At 45.2% G+C, this 19,266-nt stretch overlaps 1 protein-coding gene across 2 annotated transcripts in view; it reads right to left on the bottom strand.

Annotated features, from left to right (window-relative positions):
- Positions 1–7,000: 7,000 nt before the first annotated feature.
- The window catches only part of EEF2K (eukaryotic elongation factor 2 kinase), a 71,571-nt gene continuing 59,305 nt past the window's right edge, over positions 7,001–19,266 (bottom strand). For both annotated transcript variants that reach the window (XM_039234376.1, XM_039234375.1), the window contains exons 14-18: positions 18,204–18,338; positions 17,861–18,049; positions 13,238–13,362; positions 8,916–9,094; positions 7,001–7,158 (exon numbers count right to left, since the gene is read on the bottom strand). In XM_039234376.1, coding sequence (XP_039090307.1) covers positions 7,049–7,158; positions 8,916–9,094; positions 13,238–13,362; positions 17,861–18,049; positions 18,204–18,338 — 738 coding nt within the window. In that variant the 3' untranslated portion in view covers positions 7,001–7,048. The remainder of the gene's footprint in view (positions 7,159–8,915; positions 9,095–13,237; positions 13,363–17,860; positions 18,050–18,203; positions 18,339–19,266) is intronic.

The raw sequence follows: 19,266 nt of genomic DNA, 5'->3' as shown, positions 1-19,266 counted from the left end.
CTATCCTTTCCACACATATAAGGTATTATACTGCTTCAGCTTCTTGAAGACATTTCTCCCATAGCCCTTTGTCAAGCCTGTAAACTTTTTTTTTATTTTAGCAAACCCTATTCCCAGCGTGGGGCTGGAATTCAGGACCTCTGACATCAAGAGTTGCATGTTCTGGGGCACCTGGGTGTTTCAGTAGGTTGAGTGGCGGACTTTGGCTCAGGTCATGATCTCGCGGTTTGTGGGTTGGAGCCCTGTGTTGGGCTCCGTACTGACAACTGGAGCCTGGAGGCTGCTTCACATTCGGTGTCTCCCTCTCTCTCTTGCTAGCTCTCAAAAATTAACAAACATTAGAAGAAAAATTTTTTAAAAGAAAGATTTGCATGTTCTACTGACTGAGCAGGCCAAGTGCCCCCACAGTGTTGTAAACTTTAAGTTTAGGGCAAACCCACCATGTTGGGGTTATCCTACACGCTTGGGGGTCTGATTTTGCCTCAATACGGCACCGGACCCCATGCACTTCTTGTTATTCCCACACACACTAGCCTTCCTTTGAGGGAGCAAATCCTCCAGTGTCTTCTGGAGAAAGAGTACATCAAAGATTCATTTTTTTGAAAATTTATAGGTCTGAAAATGCCTTTATTCTACCCTTATACTTGATTGATAGTTTGGGCATGTGAGTGTAGGTTAAGAGCAATTTCTCCAGAATTTAGAAGGCATTATCCTCCAACTTCCTATGTTACTGTTAAGATGATGTCTGATGTCCTTTTGATTCTCGAGCCTTTGTATGAAACTGGTTCTTTCTCTCTGGAAGCTTCCAGGATCCTCTGTCGTCGGTGTTCTGAAATTTCACGAAGATGAATCTTGGCATAGGTCTAATTTTATCCATTGTGTTAGGTAGTGATGGGCCCTGTTATTCTGGAAAACACATGTCCTTCAGTTCTGAAAACTTTTTTTTTTTTTGAAAATTATTCTTGATTTTTTGAAAAGATGCTTTCCCCTCTACTTTCTCAAAACCCCTAGACTTTTTAAAAAAATTTCTTTTAAGTCTATTACACTTCTTTTTTCTAACAGGTACTACTTAATATTAAGGGCTCCAATTCTCTAGAATTTAGTTTATAATTGAGAAAGCTGAAAATGCACATTAAGTCAGAAAGAAGAAGTGTGTAGGGAGGAAAACAAGTGGATGCTTCAAATGGTTCATAAAAAACCCAAACCAAACAAACAAAAAACCAGATCCGGTCCTAACCAGACTTAATGAGTTCCCTCTGGTGATCTGAAACACTTATAAGTACGTCAAGGTAGAAGAAACCAAACCTCTCTGGAAGGTTCCTTTGCTTACTGCTAAAGGATTTGTATGCTGGTAGGACTGAGTTCACTCCCTTAAATTTTATTTTTGTTTTCTTAAAGTTTATTTCTTTTGAGAGAGAGACTAAGAACACATGCGAGCGGGGGAGAGAGAGAAGGAGAGGGTGAGATTCCTAAGCAGGCTCCACACCATCAATGCAAAGCCCTATTCAGGGGTCAAACTCACAAACTGTGAGATTGCGACCTGAGCTGAAATCAAGAGTCAGATGCTTAACCAACTGAGCCACCCAGGCACCCCTCACTTCTTTAAATTTTAATCAACACATGGCAAATATAATTTAGTAAAAGTGACAACTATATTTATATTCAATTTCCATTTTTTATTAAGTGTCTTTTAATGTTTATTTTTGAGGGATAGAGACAGAGCACAAGCATGGGAGAGGCAGAGAGAGAGAGAGATAGGGAGACAGAATCCAAAGCAGGCTCTAGGCTGCCTGGCACAGCTGACTGAGCCTCCCTGGTGCCCTGCAAGTTTAATTTCTATTAAAAGCCTATGTGAAAATCTCATCAATGAAATTAAGATCTTAGAATTCTGGTCCCAAATTTTAAATGGACAAGGAAAAGATCACTAAAAAACTATCCATACAGGGGCACCTGGCTTAAAAATCTTAAAAACAAAAAACTATGTGTAATCTTGGGCTGTCCTTAGCTAATTTCTCCACAAAGCAAAGTAATGACAATTTTAAGTGTTCCATTGGGGAACTGTTGTACAGCTCACCTTGTCTGTTCCTCTGACTTCTAGTATTTTCTCTCACATTTTCCATCTTCCACCTCCTGGGAGATCCCCATTACTTTCCAGCTCTTTTATTAAATTACTCATGTCTGTAAGAGTATGCTCAATTTCCAAAATTACTCATGTCCAAAAGAGTACGCTCTTTTGTTGTGTGAATTTTTAGAAGTGGATCTGTTCTTTCTATGGACGCAGTATCTTTTTCAAGTTTTTATTTTTAAAGTAATCTCTACACCCCAGGGCTTGAACCCACAACTCTGAGATTAAGAGTCGCACACTCCACTTACTGAGGCAGCCAGGCACCCCTGCAATATCTTATCTAAGGAAATTAATAATAGTTTTTTGTTTCTTAAGGTTTCCTTCTTCCTGCATTTTGTTTCCTCCAAGATGGTTTGTTCTGGTGTCTTTTCTATGAAATGTTTATGGATCCTTACATACGGATCTTTGGCTGGCTATTCCTGTGGATGTGGATGGGGCTTCGTGGCTGAGGCCTCTCCCGTTAGGTGCTCCCTCTGGCCTGCTTCATTAGGAGGAAGTATCTAGAAGTAGTTCATCTCAGATTCCCTAGAGATTTCTCCAATTATCTGCCTTCTTTTATTTTTTATTTTTTTATTCACTGTTTTTTTTATTTTATTACAAATAGTTTATTGTCAAGTTGTTGTTTTTTTCCCCCCCAATTATCTGCCTTCTGCCAGGAGTGTAAGTCAGGCAGCCAGCATCTGGAAGCACAGTGGGGAAAAAGTGGCTGGTGAAGCCTCTACCTCTAATATGGAAACTTCCACTTAACCCTCTTTTCTGTAGAGAACCAGACACTCCTGTACCCGGCATCGCAGGCTTCTGCGGGGTGATGGACAGGCAGCGAGCTGGCTATGCAGGGGAGGTGAGCTGGTCTAGCAGTTTGATACTTTAAGTCTTTCAACTGACTCTCTATTTTAGCCCCATTTTATTTCCCCTTCCCCCTTCCAGAGGTTCCTGGTGCAACTTCTCAGCCCTTGGGGGCGGCTGCGTTCTCAATGCTCATCCGTTATAGTCTCTGCTTTTCAGACTCATCGGCTTATGACATTTAAAAAATCTCTTTCCTGGGGGACCTGGGGGGGTTCAGTCAATTGAGCATCCAACTTTGGCTCAAGTCACGATCTCCCAGTTTGGGGATTCAAGCCCCACATGGGGCTTGGGGCTGTCAACACAGAGCCTGCTTTGAATCCTCAGTCCCCCTCTCTCTACCCCTTCCCCACTTGCAGTCTCTCTCAAATAAATAAAACATTAAAAAAATTTTAAAAAGAAAGAAAATCTCTTTCTTGTCATTTTGGTGGGGACTGATGAGCAAATGGGCCTAACTGTGTGACTTCAACTTTTATGCAGGAGTTCAAATTTCTTTCTTTTTTTTTTTTTCTGAGAGAGAGAGAGACAGCGTGAGCAGGGGAGGGTCAGAGAGAGAGGGAGTCACAGACTGAAACGGGCTCCAGGCTCTGAGCTGGCAGTCAGCACAGAGCCCGATGCGGGGCTCAAACCCACGAACCGCGAGATCATGACCTAAGCGAAAGTCGGACGCTTAACCGACTAAGCCACCCAGGCGCCCCGAGGTTCACATACTTTAAAACAAAAGGACAGAATATGGGCCAAATCTAAAATATGGACACATTTTTAAAAAATAAATTAGAATTTATTAGAAATATTAAAAATCAGGAGGCCTTGCATTGACAAATCCAGTTTCAGCAGCTATAGAAAAATTGGAAAAGGGGGCAACATTGGGCCCACACTTCCCATGGTGACGATCATTTGGAGCTGTATCACAGCTGCTCCTTTGAGATGGGGCCTGAGCCCTCCAGGCAGCTACTTCATCCCTTGTTACTAGGAGACATTTGAATTTGAGACAGGAAAGAAACCACTTTATTTGAAGAGACAAAACGGAACTTAATACATATGCAAAAGTAAATTTATAACACAAGCTACTTCTCTGGGTTCTACCCAGTGTCCACCTGGGCTAGGTTAAACGGTTACCTTGAGACTAGAAACATGAGTAACAGGCACCAATCCACACAGAGACTGCATATTTTGTCTCCCTCTCCCCCGACACAAGTCGCATATACCTTTGTAAACGTTTGATTTGTAAATCATGTCTAGTACTGCAGCCAAATGTGCTGAGATAAAAGGAAAAGAAATCACTAAAACAGGAACAAGGGTAATTTACCTGGCTTGGTTCCCCAAGTTTGCATTTGATGATAAATTCCCACAGTGCCTCAGCTGAGGGGAAGGGAAGGGATATTCAGATGCACTGGGGTTTGGCATTTTTTTTCCTTCTAACATCCATAAAGCCTGCTTAAACAAATGAACAAACAAAACTACAGCAAAACTGAAAGGGATATTACATTATAGTCTAATTTTAAATTTCATTCCCAGGATCCTCTAAATAACAAGTAGCTTTCAAATCCTAGCTGCCACTAGCTGCCAACCAACCAGGTCCACTGTGAGTCTACCATTCAGAACCCTGGTTTCTTCTGTCTATGGTTAAAGATACGGGATTATGTCACAGACTCTGAGAATCTCCTGGACCTTCACTTGCTTCTTGCACTTCAAGATGCTCTCTGATGACTTCCCAATTGGGCTGGAATGTCCTGGGGTACTTTGTCTTTTGTTTTTGCATGCCCAGAATTTATTGGTGGGGGGGAGCCCTAACCAGCTTTAGAAGGCACAAAACTAGGTTTTGAAGGTGGAATAAGTACTCTTACTGGCTCAGAAGGATCTTAGCATCTTGCATATCATTTCACTCTCACTGGTGTTTAATAAGCATATACTTAGTTATATATCCAGGCCATTCCAGCCTTCTGGAAGAGAAGCTGGCTAAGTTAAGGCCATAGAAGTGGGTGGGTGGAAGTGGAGGGGTGGTAGTTCAAGCCAATTCAGAAGACAAATCATTAACTGGTTGGAAGAATCAGAGCCGCAGATCAGGTGCTGTGACTAGGCCTGGCTCTCCATTTGCTCACACATTTACTGGGGCCTGTTCTGTGTCAATGACCTGTGTTTTTGAGCACTGAAAGTTGAAAACTTGAGATAGCTTTTGCCTTCAGGGCATATTGTAGTTAACTCTCAGTCAAGGATTAGTGCCAGAGTGGGCAAACTACTACCCAGGTAGGCTATTTTTGTAAATAAAATTTTACTGGAACATCAGCCAAGCTCATTCATTTAGGTATTGTTCATAGGTGTTTCTTCACTACAGCAGGGCTGAGTAGTTACAACAGAGACCATATGACCTACAAAGCCTAAAGTATTTACTATCTGGCCCTTTAACGGAGGTTAAGAGACAAGTCACATTAAAGTTGCTTTTCCCTTACATTCACCATATGCAATTTAACTCTATGCACTGGTTTAAAACACACAAACAAAAACCCTAATGCAAGCCAACTTCTTGATCTGGTGCAAATAGGGAAAAAAAGGGTGAATAATCCCAGCTTGTTAAGGGAAGCTGGTTGTGGTGTATCCATACACAAAAATGAGGGATGCTGTAATTTATAGGTAGTTTAAAGGATTTTGTCATTCTGAGCCTGCTTAGTTTTCTGCCTTAGGGCACATTCTGAACTTTCGAACTGATGGCCGCACAGGTTCCCAACTCTACAGCTCTTAACAGTACTGTGTTGAAAGACCTGTTTCAATGGACAGATAAGAATGGTTTGTATGTCACATTCTGCTTTTTTATTTTTATGTTTCCATTTTTAAACATAGGAAGAGAGGCTGCTTTAGCACTTGAGCTTGATCAAAGCAGTGTGTTTTCTTTGCTATTTCATACACCAATTGAAATCAGACTGATATCAAATCTTATTCCTTTTAAAGGGAAAGCTCATTAAAGACAGAGAGCCATAGCCTGGCCCTGGGGAAACTACTGGAATTAATGAGTGTTTATAGTTCTTGCCCTCTCATTCTCAAACATCTGAGATAAATCTCAAGGGGCTGCTGCTGAAATAGTACAGCTGCAATTTACAAGAAAATGAGCCTAGCTTCAAGCAGAAAATGCCAAGGACAGGGCCTGGGGAACAGATTCTACATACAAACGTCAGACGCTAAGAAAACACAGAGGAACACTGTACACAGATGCTTCAGGTATGCCGTTGATGCTGCCTCTGAGATGCGGAGTATGTATCCTCTCAGAAAAAAGTTCCAAATTGCTGACCTTAAAAGGTCAGTAAAAGGTTTGAGGCGCACCCTCTCCCACACTAGCTGATGGAGAAGTCAGAGGTAGTAAATGTGTGCATACAAAATCAAACCTGTTTTATAAAGCCCACTCTAGAAAGCATGCTGAAAAATGGAATTTGGCTGTATTCCAGAAACTCAGTTGCATTTGGGAAGGAAATTAAAAGATAAGCCAATGACCAGCTTGCAGGCCTTCGCCCACAGCAGAAGAGGCCCTGGATACTGTGTAATCTCACATCCACAGAACAACGCTATGTGTGCGTCCAAATGCTTTGAAATAAGGCTTTGCACTAAGTCGTGATAAGTCACACCCCGTGGAAAGTAGATGTGCAGCTCTACCTCCCCCATCACAACTCAGGAAACAAGTTCTGTGAGCCGGAGATTTCATTTCAGTACAGCCTGAAAAAGCTGGTGAGCAAAGCCCAAAGCGCTAACAGTTTTCATTCATGGCAGCAAAAAGCACTTTATTACATCTCATGACCAAAAAAGAAAAAAAAAGCAGCAGCTCAACATGATAGGTTGGTTCCTTAGGCTGCTTTCTCAGTCCCCACTCCCCAAAATGCTGCCCTAAGGGACAGCTGTAGTGTCTCTGCTAATAGCAAAGACATTTTCAAGAGTCAAAAAATGAAATACAAAAGTTGATTTATAATACACTAAAAATACTTGCCCCTTTCCCCACCCCCACCCTCCCAAAAAAACTAAATAATGTCTCCCCCCTCCCCTCCCTGCGCTTAGCCCTTTTGCTTGGGATTGGCCAGCAGTGATTTTCCTGGGAAGCTATTCCTCCATCTGGGCCCAGGCCTCCTCCGCCTTCTGGTAGTACTGGTTGGCCAGCCGGCCCTTCATGGCTTCCATTGCTGCCTCTGCTGCCTGGGTATACAAGTCACCTGAAGGAGAGCAAAGTGGGGCACAAAAAGGTGAACCACCTGTTGTTTTTGCCAGGCCTATGACCCAGACCCCTCCCTGGGAATAGTACCCTAAGATTTCTTTAAGAACCCAAACTACTTCTTCTCCCCTCACCCTGCATGAGAACTGGGTAGGCAGGTGATTCAAGCCCGGCCAACCAAAGCACTCTCCCCATTCCCACCAGGTCTTAGGGACCTAAACATAGCCAATCAGACATCCAGACTTAGGCACAGCCAATCAGAATAAACCATCTCAATGAGCTCAGTGACTGGCTTAGGGGTGGGTGGGTGATTCCATTTAAGCCAATGAGAATCAGGCTGAGGATTTTTACAGGCCTAATTAGGGAATGCATGAAAGCAGAAGAAATAAAGTAGAAGAAATAAAGATAATAAACAGCTTCATGTCAGTTCTGAAGAGATTTTTGTTTCCAAGAAAATTTGTGCAAAGTGTACAAAAAGACTTGGTTTTCAGAGATTTTTGGATTTAGAAATTTCAAATAAGGGATTATAGAATTGCATTATTTGCTTAGTTTTTTTTTTAAGTTTATTTATTTTGAGAGACAGAGAGAGAACGGGGAGAGGCAGAGAGAGAGGGAGAGAAAGAACCCCAAGTAGGCTCCACACTGTCAGTGCAGGGCCCAATGGGAGGCTTGAACCCACAACTGGTGAGATGATGACCTGAGATGAAATCAAGAGCCAGAGGCCTAACCAGCTGAGTCACCCAGACACCTCTTATTTGCTCTGTTTTTTTACACAATCTTAAAAAAACTTTAAACTTTTAAATAGAGTCTCAACCTATGAAATCAGGAGTTCAGTATGTTTATTATATAACAGAAAAAAAAATACATATATAACACGCACATCAACTGATGAATGGATAAACAAAATGTGGTGTATCTGTATGGAATATGATTTGGTAATAAAAAGGAATGACATACTGATAACTGCCACAACGTGGATGAGCTTTGAAAACAAGATGCTAAGTGAAAGAAGCCAGATACAAAAGGCCACATACTGTATGATTACATTTATATGAAACATCCAAAATAGGTAAATCCATGAAGACAGAGAATAGGTTAGTGGTAGCCAGGAATGGAGGGAGTCACTGCTAACAGGTACCTGGTTTCTTACTGATGTGCTGGAAATGTTCTGGAATTAGATAGTGGTGATGGTTGTACAACGTGATGAATATACTAAAAACCACTGAACCGTACACTTAAAAATGGTGAATTTTGTTGTGATGAAAATGTCAGTGCAATTTTTAAAACTGCAAAAATAGCAAACTGCTAATATATAGCCATTAAAATAAAAATGGTCATTTGTATCCCAGTTCCACAAAGCCCCTTCCTAAGCCAGCACCGTATGGGTATCCAGCCTGCCATGCAGGGCTGGTACGTCCCTCCAATGAAAGAAGAGACTAAAAGAAGAGACTGTCTTGGGGCACCTGGGTGGCTCAGTTGGTTAAGCATCTGATTCCTGATTTTGGCTCAGGTCATAATCTCGCGATCCATGGGATCAAATTCTGCATCAGACTCTGCACTGACGGCTTGGGATTCTCTCTCTCCTTCTCTCTCTGCCCCTCCTCCGCTCTTGCTCTCTTTCTCTCAAAATAAATAAATAAAAATTTTTTGAAAAGAAGAGATTCAGCCTTGCATTTGCTGTAATTCCCACTGAGACAGGAATTATATCCCTCCCCATCTACCCCGTCCCACACCAGGGGCAGGTCCACCAGGCCCTACCTGATCTCTGCGGGTCCTTCTCCAGCCCACAGCCGCCGGTAAACAGCATCTCAGCCTCCCTGGCCAGTAGCGTATATCGAGGCTCATCTTGCATCCCATCATACTCTCCGCCCTCATCACAGTCTGTCATCTCAAGGGCAGTGTTGTACCAGTGCAGAGCCTCTGGCCAGTCTCGGGATCTTCCAGGACATATAAAGGAAAAATCGGATGTTACCATGGCCATGGGCAGAGGGAGGAGACTCATCAGCAGGAGAGGCAAGTCAGGGATCCCAGAGGGGCCGCCAGCTATAATTCATGACTCATGGTAACCAGTGCTACCACGTCTAAGGGGTGTCATTCACATTGTAGGTTTAGGTATTAAGACAGTAGTCAAGTAGCTTTCCTTAGCAAAAGTGGTATATTACACAGGGCACCTGGGTGGCTCAGTTGGTTAAGCATCTGACTCTTGATATGGCTAGCTCAGGTCATGATCTCACAGGTCATGATGTCAAAGGTCGAGATCAAGACCTGAGCTGAGTTTTGCGCAGACAACAAGGAGCCTCCTTGGGATTCTCTCTCTACCTCTCTGTTCCTCCCCCACTCACTTGCATAGCACTCTCTCAAAATAAATAAACATTTTTAAAAATTGGTATACATATTACACACTTTTCCAACAGATGATGTAAAGTATCTTGAGGAAGGGGGCATTTTTCTAGTTTGTACAAAATCACACTATGGGCTAGCATTAGCCGTGGCTCATATCCCAGCCAATCTGCCCTGACTCGAGTAGGAGAGGAGGTGGATGGAGGACCCTTTACTAAGGCCTCCAGAACCACCCAAGCTAGAAACAATCACTCAGCCCCATCTTACCATCTGCCTGTGCCAGCCAGCTCTGGCTCTCCTCCAGCACAACACAGGGCTCTCCCCAGAATAACCGGCTTCTCTCTCTGGCTCTGCACCTCCACCCTCAACTCCTCCTCCCTACTACAAATGGCCAAACCACCAAGGGCATATATAGGTTCCAACCAAATCTGAACAACATGAAATACAGAGCCAACAGGGCAGCAGGCTCTTTCTTGGGGTGTACTAACTGCACATTATGAAGCATGTGAGTAACTATTTATAGCACATCAGGAAAGAGCAAAGAGAGATACAGATAAGAAAGTCTATGGGTCTTGTGAAATGTGCCAGGAAGAACAGCTACAATGATTTGCTGGCCTCTCTTCTGAGGCCCTACCCGACCTGGCTCCACCCCTATCTCAGAGCCCATTAACCTCGCCACCCCCCAGACTGGCTGAGCCACTTTCTCTTCCCTGAACATGCCAGACTCTGTCTGTTCTTCAGCTTTTGCACCTGCTGCTCCCTCTGCTTGGAGCGTTCTTTCTTCAAGTCTTCCCATACCTGGCTCCTCATCCCCCCGACCTTAGCTCAGACGTCACCTCTTTGGAGACACCATTCCCACTCTTTCCTACGATGACCTCGATCATATAATTCCACAATTCTCCTGCTGACTTACTCACTTGCTTATTATGGCTTCCCACGGCTAGAACATAAGCTCCAAGAAAGCAGGGACTTTGTTCGGTCTGCTGCTGCAGTCCCAGGGCCCGGCAAATAGCTCAGCCTCCCTAAACATCTGGTCAATGAATAAATGTAGACAAGTGGCTGGCTGGGATGGTGTTTAGGAGATAACACTGATTCCATTTTATTTCACAAAAAGGGGAAGTCATTTGAAAATTCTTGGTGACATACCTGACAAACTAGGGTTTGAACAGTGGACTGGAAGCCACTAAGCTACATCATCTCACTCTTGCTCAGCTTTGATGCTCCCTGGTCCAGAAAGGCAAAGCAGAATTGCCCCCAAAAGCATTCAACAGGAAAGAGGAGAAAGGGCCTAATCTCTCCCTGCCTGCTCCCCACCCCGGCCTCACATCCAGAGGTTAGGATGCCTACCTTGCCTTGAAATCTCCAATGACTTTTCCTTCCCATATTAAATGGTAACTTCTGGGGCACCTGGGTGGCTCAGTCGGTTAAGCATCCAACTCTTGATTTTTTGGCTCAGGTCATAATCTCACAGTTCATGGGTTTGAGTCCTGTATTGGGCTCTGCACTGATAGCATGGATCCTTCATGAGATTCTCTCTCCCTCTCTCTACCCCTGCTTACACTCTCTTCTGTACTCTCTCTCCCTCTCAAAAGGAACATTTTTTAAAAAATGGTAACTTTTAAGAAGGCTGAAACCCCTTACATGCAAATGTGGGCCTACATGGGCCCTGTCTTACCCAGAGCTGGCCCTTAATTAACACTCTCTGAATGGAAGAGGCTGGAACTGCTTGGAATGAGGAAGAAGAATAAGAAAATGACTATAGCAGAAGCTATAAAAGCAAATGTTGATAGATTTAACTATATAAATATAAAAAACCAGTTGGCCCAAACCCAGTAATAATGGTCACTGTGGGACATATGCCATCCCCTCCTTACACTGATGACCACCATCTTCAAAAAGAATTTTTTTAAAAAAGAAGCATATGCCTCAGAGTTGATAGCCTCAATATTTAAAAATTCTTACAAATCAGGGGCACCTGGGTGGCTCAGTGGGTTAAGCATCCAACTTCAGCTCAGGCCATGATCACACATCTCATGGGTTTGAGCCCCACGTCGGGCTCTGGGCTGACAGTTTGGAGCCTGGATCCTATTTTGGATTCTGTGTCTCTTTCTCTCAATGCCCCTCCCCTACTCCTGCCCTGTCTGTCTCTGTTCCTCAAAAATTAATAAATATGAAAAAAAAAAAAAGTTTTTTTAAATTCTTGCAAATCAGTACAGCAAATTATCATCTCAAATAAAAAAGTAAATAAAAGGCATGAAGAGAAAATACACAAAGATATCTTAAGGACCTCAGGTACAAATATCCAATGCCCAGCTCTAGCCCCCTCCCACCGTGCAATCAATCAATGGGCACCGTACACATTGGCATTTGGCCTGATATAAGCATGTCATGTCATGTCTTTTTTTTTTTTTAACCTCTCTCTATGCCTATATAGTTCTGAATCCACTGAGAAGCAGGCCAGTACATAGTACACTGGAGCAGAGGGGACAAGACCCAAGATTTGGTTCTGCCACTTACTAGCTATCTGACCTTGGGCAAATCTCTTCATTTCTCAGAAATTCAGTTTACTCATCTGTACAATGGGACTAAAAAACCCTCCCCTGTGTGTCAGAGAGAAGTATTGGTTAATACATTCAAACAACTACTAAGCCAGGCCCCGCGCTAAGTGCTGGGATTACAGAGGTGCTGGAGACCCGATTCTTGCTCTCAGTGAGATAAAATCACAGATATGAAGGTACAGTCCAAAGAGAAGGATGTGATTGTTACACAGTAACAATAATATGATAAAGCTTTGAACTTTATATAAAATATGTATAAATATAATAAAGTTTTGGACTACATGATATGTAGTAGAGGTGGGATGTCACATATCTAGACATTTAAGACACTGAGAGCTTGATAGTACGCGGCCACAGTCCTGACCTTCCTTAAACCCAGGGAGGGAAGATGAGATCTTGAGCCAAAGAGGAAGAAACTTCTAGGCTGCTCCAATCCTGTAGATTTAGACAATCAAAGTGCCCACCCTGTTCCCGTCCAGAAAGCCACAGGCTCCTGATGACAGCAGGGAGAGCTGAGATCCAGGGAAGTCGGAGGCTGAGCAAAGGGTCCCATTATGAGTTGAATTCCCCCAAACGATCTCCACTGTTGGGACTTCTGGGACTTCCCTCTGGCTAAGCCAAGGAGCGGGGATGAAGCTGGGCTACCCTCCCTTCCTCCCAGGGCAGAAACCAGTCTTGGCCCCTCAGCCTGAGGCACAGCTGGGAGCTGCTGGCACCTGCAGAGGGAGAGCCTTCGGGAGACTCAGAGCCGCTCTGGAAACCCATACCAGGCCCGAATCTCCGCGGGAGCTTGCTTCCTTCCCTCCTCGCCCTCTCAGAAGTGAAAAATAACACAAACAAAAGCAGAAAGAGGAAACAAAAGTCACCCATAATCCTAACATCTAGGAACAACCACTCTGGTCTCAAAGCCAATCTTTTCACAGAACGGCTGGGCTATCCAGCTTTATCTGCCAGGCTCAGGGAGGATTACAGGCGTCCTGTCCACGAACCCTCACGCAAGCACCCTGGAATGCAGGTTATATAATTACCCCCATTTCACACAATGAAGACACGGAGATCACTCGTCCATAAGGAAATGACTTGCCCACAGTAGGGGACGCGGTTCCGTGCTGATCCTGAAGGCGAAGCCCCCACCTGAGGCCCAGACTCCCACCAGCTCCACCTGAGCGACAGCCACAGTACCTGTCTGGGCTGAGGTTCTGGCCAGTGTCAAAAGCCCGAGCCACCAGGATCATGGACTGTCTGTCGCCGGCTTCCGCTGCCTTCAGTAAGTAATCGAATCCTTTGGTTCTGTTCTCTTCTGTTTCCTGTCAATACGAACCAAAGAGGGGGAGAGAAATGGAAATGAGGCAGGCAGGAGTGAAGGTTAACCCACTCTTGCTCACTGTTCTGAATCTGCTCTGATTCCCCCAGAGAGCCACATCATCCCCTGCCTCCAATAGGGCTCCTTGCTTCTGTTATAAGGAGTTTTTATTCTGGGGCCTCTGGGTAGCTCAGTCGGTTAAGCATCCCTACTCTTGATTTCAGCTCAGGTTATGATCTCATGGTTTGTGGGTTCAAGCCCCACATCGGGCTCTGCACTGACAGTGCCTGGAGTCTGCCTGGGGATTCTGTCTCTCCCTCTTTCTCTGCTCCTTCCTGGCTCTCTCTCCTCTCTCTCAAAAATAATAAACATTTTTAAAAAGTTTTTATTTTTATTTAAAAAGTTTTTTTAAACTTTTCTTTTTACTTAAAACCTTTTTGGGGCGCTTGGGTGGCTCAGTTGGTTAAGCATCTGATTTCGGATCAGGTCATGATCTCACAGTTTGTGGGTTCAAGCCCCGCTTCGGGCTCTGTGCTGACAGCTAGCTCAGAGCCTGGAGCCTGTTTCAGATTCTGTATCTTTCTCTCTCTCTGACCCTCCCCTGCTCATGCTGTCTCTCTCTCTCAGAAATAAATAAAAAACATTTAAAAAAGAGTTTTTAATAGCTCTATTGAGATATACTTCATATACCATACAATTCATCCAAGTAAAGCACTCAATTCAGTGGGTTTTAGTATATTCACAGAATGTGCAACCATATCCATTATAAATTTCAGAATATCTTCATCAGCCCAAAAAGAAGCCAAAACACCATACCCCTTCACTGTCACTTCCCAACTGCCCCGCCCCACCCAGCCCTGAGTAACCAGTAGCCTACCCTCAGTCTCTAGAGATTTCTCTATTCTGGACCCTTTACAGAAACGCAATCATACACTACGTGGACTACTGTGACTCGCTTGTTTAACTTCACATAAAGGTTTTAATATATTGGTGCTTTGTTCTTTTTATCGCAAATAGCATTCCATTGTATGGATAGATCACATTTTATTCACCAGTTGGTGGATGTTTGGGTTGTTTCCACCTTTTGGCTGAATAATGAATAATATTGCTATGAACATCTGTTACAAGTTTTCAGGTAGATGAGTGTTCTTATTCTCTTGGGTAGATACCTAGGAGCGGAATTGTGAGTCACATATAACTCCTGCTTAGCCTTTGGAGGGGCTATGGTGGCTGCACCATTTTCCCACCAATGGTGCATATTCCCACCTGCTTCCATTCTGCTCCCCCAACATCCATCACATAGTAGCAGCTAGAGGGATGCTTTTAAAGACCAAGTCAGGTCACACCACTCTATCAAAGCTGCCCATGGCTTCTTATCCCCACTCAGAGACGAATCCAAAGCCCTCATATCAGCCCACGAGGCTGTTCTCAACTGCCAGGCTTCAAGAAGTATGGGAGGGGAGGTCACCTGGGTGGCTCAGTCGTTTAAGCATCTGCCTCTTGATCTTGGCTCAGGTCATGATGTCACAGTTCTTGTGATCAAGCCCCTGCCTCAGGCTCTGCGCTAACAGTGTGGAGCCTGCTTGAGATTCTCTCTTTCTTTCTTTCTGCCCCTCCCCTGCTCATGCTCTTTTTCTTTCAGAATAAGTTAAAAAACTTAAAAAAAAAACAAAAAAAAAGGAGAATAGCAGGGACCACCAGCTGTCTCCATATCCATTCTCCTCTGCCATATTTTTGCTGGCACATGGTTGACTAGCTAAAGGCTACGTTTCTCAGCCTCCCCTGAAGCCAGAACTGTGTCCCAATACAAGACACCTCTCCAGTCACTCTCAATCACATTCCCTGGTATTTTTTCCTCAGCACAGTAGAACAATGCTTGGCTTAGGAAGTGCTCAATAAAGGGTAGTTATTTTTAATTCTGTTGGCAAGATTTTTATTTGTTAATTATCATTTGTACTATATCCTTCCCCACTTGAAAAGTTTGCTCCATAAGAGCAGGAAACTGGATAGTGCCCAGAGTGTTGGAGACTCTCAAAAAGCATGTGCTAAATTGATACTTGTCTTAGCAAGAAAACAAACAAAAGTCTCAAAGAAGGGGGCATTGGAGAAAGTGGGTGATGGTGTTTCTAGAGCACGTCGCAGCTTCTCAGGCTACACACCCATCATTTCTTTTGCTAAGTCATAAGCCTGCTGGGCCACAGCTCACTTCCTCCCTGCCTGCCTGTCCTAACCGCATTCACAGCTCTGTCCATCCACACTCCTGCTAGGGAACGCTGCCAGAGCCTATCCTCTCGAGAAAGGTCTTTGAGAGGCTTACAGGTGAGGGAGGAATCTGAGGTGGCTTGTAAATCCCTTTACAAAGCTGCCAGAGTGTGTGGTTTGTGTAAATGCTTTGTGTAAACAGCCCGAAGTCACAAGATCTCCTCCAGTCCTGGCCCCTCACCACTCAGCCAGGCTCTGGGATTACTTTATTCAAGGCTCAAATCCTTCTGAGCGTCCTCTCTGGACACAGAGTGTCAGGCTCTGCAGCAGATGCTGGGGGAACAGGCCAAAGGCAGCACTATGCTGGAGCTGGCTCTCTGGGCTCATGAGAACCGACCATGAAATTATCAGGAATTTTGCAAGCTGACTGTAAAACAGTCATCATGAAAAATTATAAACTTACAGTTACATGAGTTATATTAAAAACAAAGGCAACAAATCTCAGAACTCATGACTTTCTAGTTATTTTAACTACGATGTACTGTTGCCTATATTCTTGAGATTATTTATGTCTATTTCTGGGTTCCTCAACCATGCACTACTGACATTTTGGACTAGATAATTCTCTGCTGTGAGGGCTGTCCTGTGTATGGTAGGAAGTTGAATAGCATCCCTGACCTCTACACACTAGTTGCCAATTGCACCCCCAATACTTTGACTACCAAAAATGTCTCCAGATATTGTCAAGCGTCCCCTGGAGAAGGAATGGCAGAAAGACTGGCTGAGAACCACTGGTCTCTTGAATCTGTATGATGGAAATACTATATAATTGTGTGCTACCATACCCTTCGTTCCAAATCCAGGTTCAGTGATGATATATTGGTGCCTTGAAATTGGCCACACTAGGCGCATTTACATCACAGAAAGTGGAAAGTAGTACAGATCAGAGGGAGTTTTTTTGTTTCTTTAAAAATAAAAATTTTTTGGGTTGCACTCTCTCAAAAATAAATAAAAACATTAAAATAAATAAATAATAAAAAAAATTTTAATGTTTATTTTTTGAGAGATAGGGAGACAGAGCATGAGTGGTGGAGGGGCAGAGAGTGAGGGAGACACAGAATCTAAAGCAGACTCCAGGCTCCAAGCTGTCAGCACAGAATCTGACATGGGTCTCGAACTCACCAAATATGAGATCATGACCTCAGCTGAAGATGGATGCTCAACCAATTGAGACACCCAGACACCCCTGTTTTTTAGTTTTTGGGTTTTTTTAAAGTAGGCTCTATGTCCAACACAGGGCTTTGAATGCCCAACATAGGGCTTGAACTCATTACCCTGAGATCAAGAATCTCATGTTGTACTGACTAAGCCAGCCAGGCACCCCACTACAGATCAGACTTTGATTATTCTTTTTGATGGTCTTGATGGAAACCAAGGGATGGAGAAAATATAAATAATGCAGATTAAACTTACAAGTGTGCATATCTATAACCATTACGTTGTGACTAGCACAGGAAATTGAAGAAATTTTTCAGTCTTTTTTTTAAGTTTATTCTGAGAGAGAGTGAGCAGGGGAGGGGCAGAGAGAGGGGGAGTGAGACAGAGAGAGAGAGAGAAAGAGAGAGAGAATCCCAAGCAGGCTCCACATTGTCAGTGCAAAGCCCCATGTGGGGCTTGAATCCATGAACCTGAGATCATGACCTGAGCTGAAACCAAGAGTTGGATGCTTAACCAAGTAACTAAACCACCCAGGCGTCCCCGTTTTTCAGTATTTAAAACCATGATCTGAGTCAGCAAAGAAGTTGCTCGCATCAGTGGCAAATGAAGTTCCACTCTGACCATCCTGTCACCTCTGCTCCCTCTGCCTGGACGGCTCACTTTCCACACTCTGCCTGGCTGACTCCCACTCAGCTTTCAGGCCTAACTCAGAGGTCACCCCATTCATCCGTTCCACAAATGCACGTTGAGTATGTCCTGTGCGTCGGGCTCTGTTCTCACCACCAGGGGTACAGCCAGAACCAGCTATCAGGAAGCCTCCACCGAGCCCATGAAACCCGCTCCGGGCCTTTCCCATCTGCTTCCACCACTACCTTCCGCTCCCGTCAAGCCATGTCCTAATTGCCTGGAATCACGACTGTCACCTTGCATTCATTCCCCAGTAGCACGGCCCAGTCCTACCAGTTTCAGCTACCCTGGCAGTGCCTGGCCCCAGACCGGGGTATGCACAAGCCCACAGGATGGGGGGGACGATGACCGAGCCGCCACCCCCCACCCATGGCTGCGCCCCTGCCGCCCCTCACCTTCAGAGAGACATCAGCCAGGATGTGGTGGGGCAGCTGCAAGCACACGAGCCCCAGGGCCACGATGGCCTCCAGCTCGCCCAGGTCGGCCGCGTGCTCCAGGTGGAAGACGGCCGACTCGCGGTCCCAGGCCTCGTCCCTCTCGCAGAAGCGCCCGCCCTCGTGGTAGCGCACCATGGCCAGATGCACCTGCCACACAGACTTGGCTGTTGGCCCAGCTGCCTGGGCAGAAGCACCCCAGGGCCGCCCAGCCAGCCTGCAGGAGGAAGCGATGAGCGGAGCAGAGGCATGAGCTGGGCTCTGGGTCAGCGGGAAAAGGGCTCTGCAGCAGGCATCACCATACCTTCCCCAGAATGGACTTCCCGATTTTCCTCTCAACGTCCAGAGCATTAAGCCTTTGCACTTCCAGGGCCACAGCGGAAGGTCTGGGCAGGTGGAGGCGGGAGGGGTTGAGGAGATTCCACTTGTCCACGCACACCTGGAGGAGGGAAACGGGCACGGCGGCTTATAGGCGAGGGAATGAGAGCGGGGCTGGGGACACAGGCACCATCACCAGCCGTCAGCTGCTTCCACTGCACCAGCCTGGCTGGCCAGACGCAGGGGGCGAACCCTCAAGGTGTCAAATTTTCTTGGACAAACACAGCTCCATTTCTAATCCCTCAAATCCTGCCCATTGACGTGCGCTGAGGGAACCTTATAGCACGAAGACACAAAGGCCAGCGGAACGCACTGCAGCAGTTCAAAGTCGGGTTTATCAAGCAGGGTTTGGTTGGGGAGGTTGGACCATAAGCTGCCTCTGTGGCCAGTGACCCACATGATGGGCCAGAAAAGTCTGACTTCAGACCCTGCAGCAAATCCACTTGGCTTTGCTCTGTGCATCAACAGGGTTCTTTGGGGAATGGGTATGGAAAACACATCATGTTCCAGCTTACAGACACCCTCTTCTAAAGATCCTTGTGGGACCGAGCCAGGCAGCTGCGTGCACATGTGTGCGCTAAACATCCTGCAATGCACGGGGCACCCCCCACGACAAAAAAGGGCCCAGCCCAGAGTGTCAAAGGCACCACGGTTGAACAACCCTGCTCTCTACCTTGCTGAGACCTTGCACCGCTGGTAAATAAACACCAAGTGGTGAATGCTTTGTGTTCTGGACGGAGCGAGAGTTGAGCCTACTGGGGCAATCAGGGAAGGCTCCCACAGGAGGTGCCACAGGGGGCCAGTCTGGGGGAGCAGGCAGGCTTTGAGATGTGACCATAGTAGGAGGAAGGACCTGACAAATGGGAGACTCGCAATGGCTAGAAGGTGAGAGGTTCAAAGTGTGTTTCTGGTTCAGCTAGAGCAAAGGTTCCCAAGGGCTGGTCTTCCCACATCTGCCTGATGATAATGAGCTCCTGAGATGCTTGTTA

Source organism: Hyaena hyaena, unplaced genomic scaffold, assembly GCF_003009895.1.
Source record: "Hyaena hyaena isolate Hyena2069 unplaced genomic scaffold, ASM300989v1 scaffold_88, whole genome shotgun sequence".
NCBI classification, from domain to species: Eukaryota; Metazoa; Chordata; class Mammalia; order Carnivora; family Hyaenidae; genus Hyaena; species Hyaena hyaena.
Note: the sequence above shows the minus strand (reverse complement) of the source record. Positions and strands in the feature narration are given on the sequence as shown.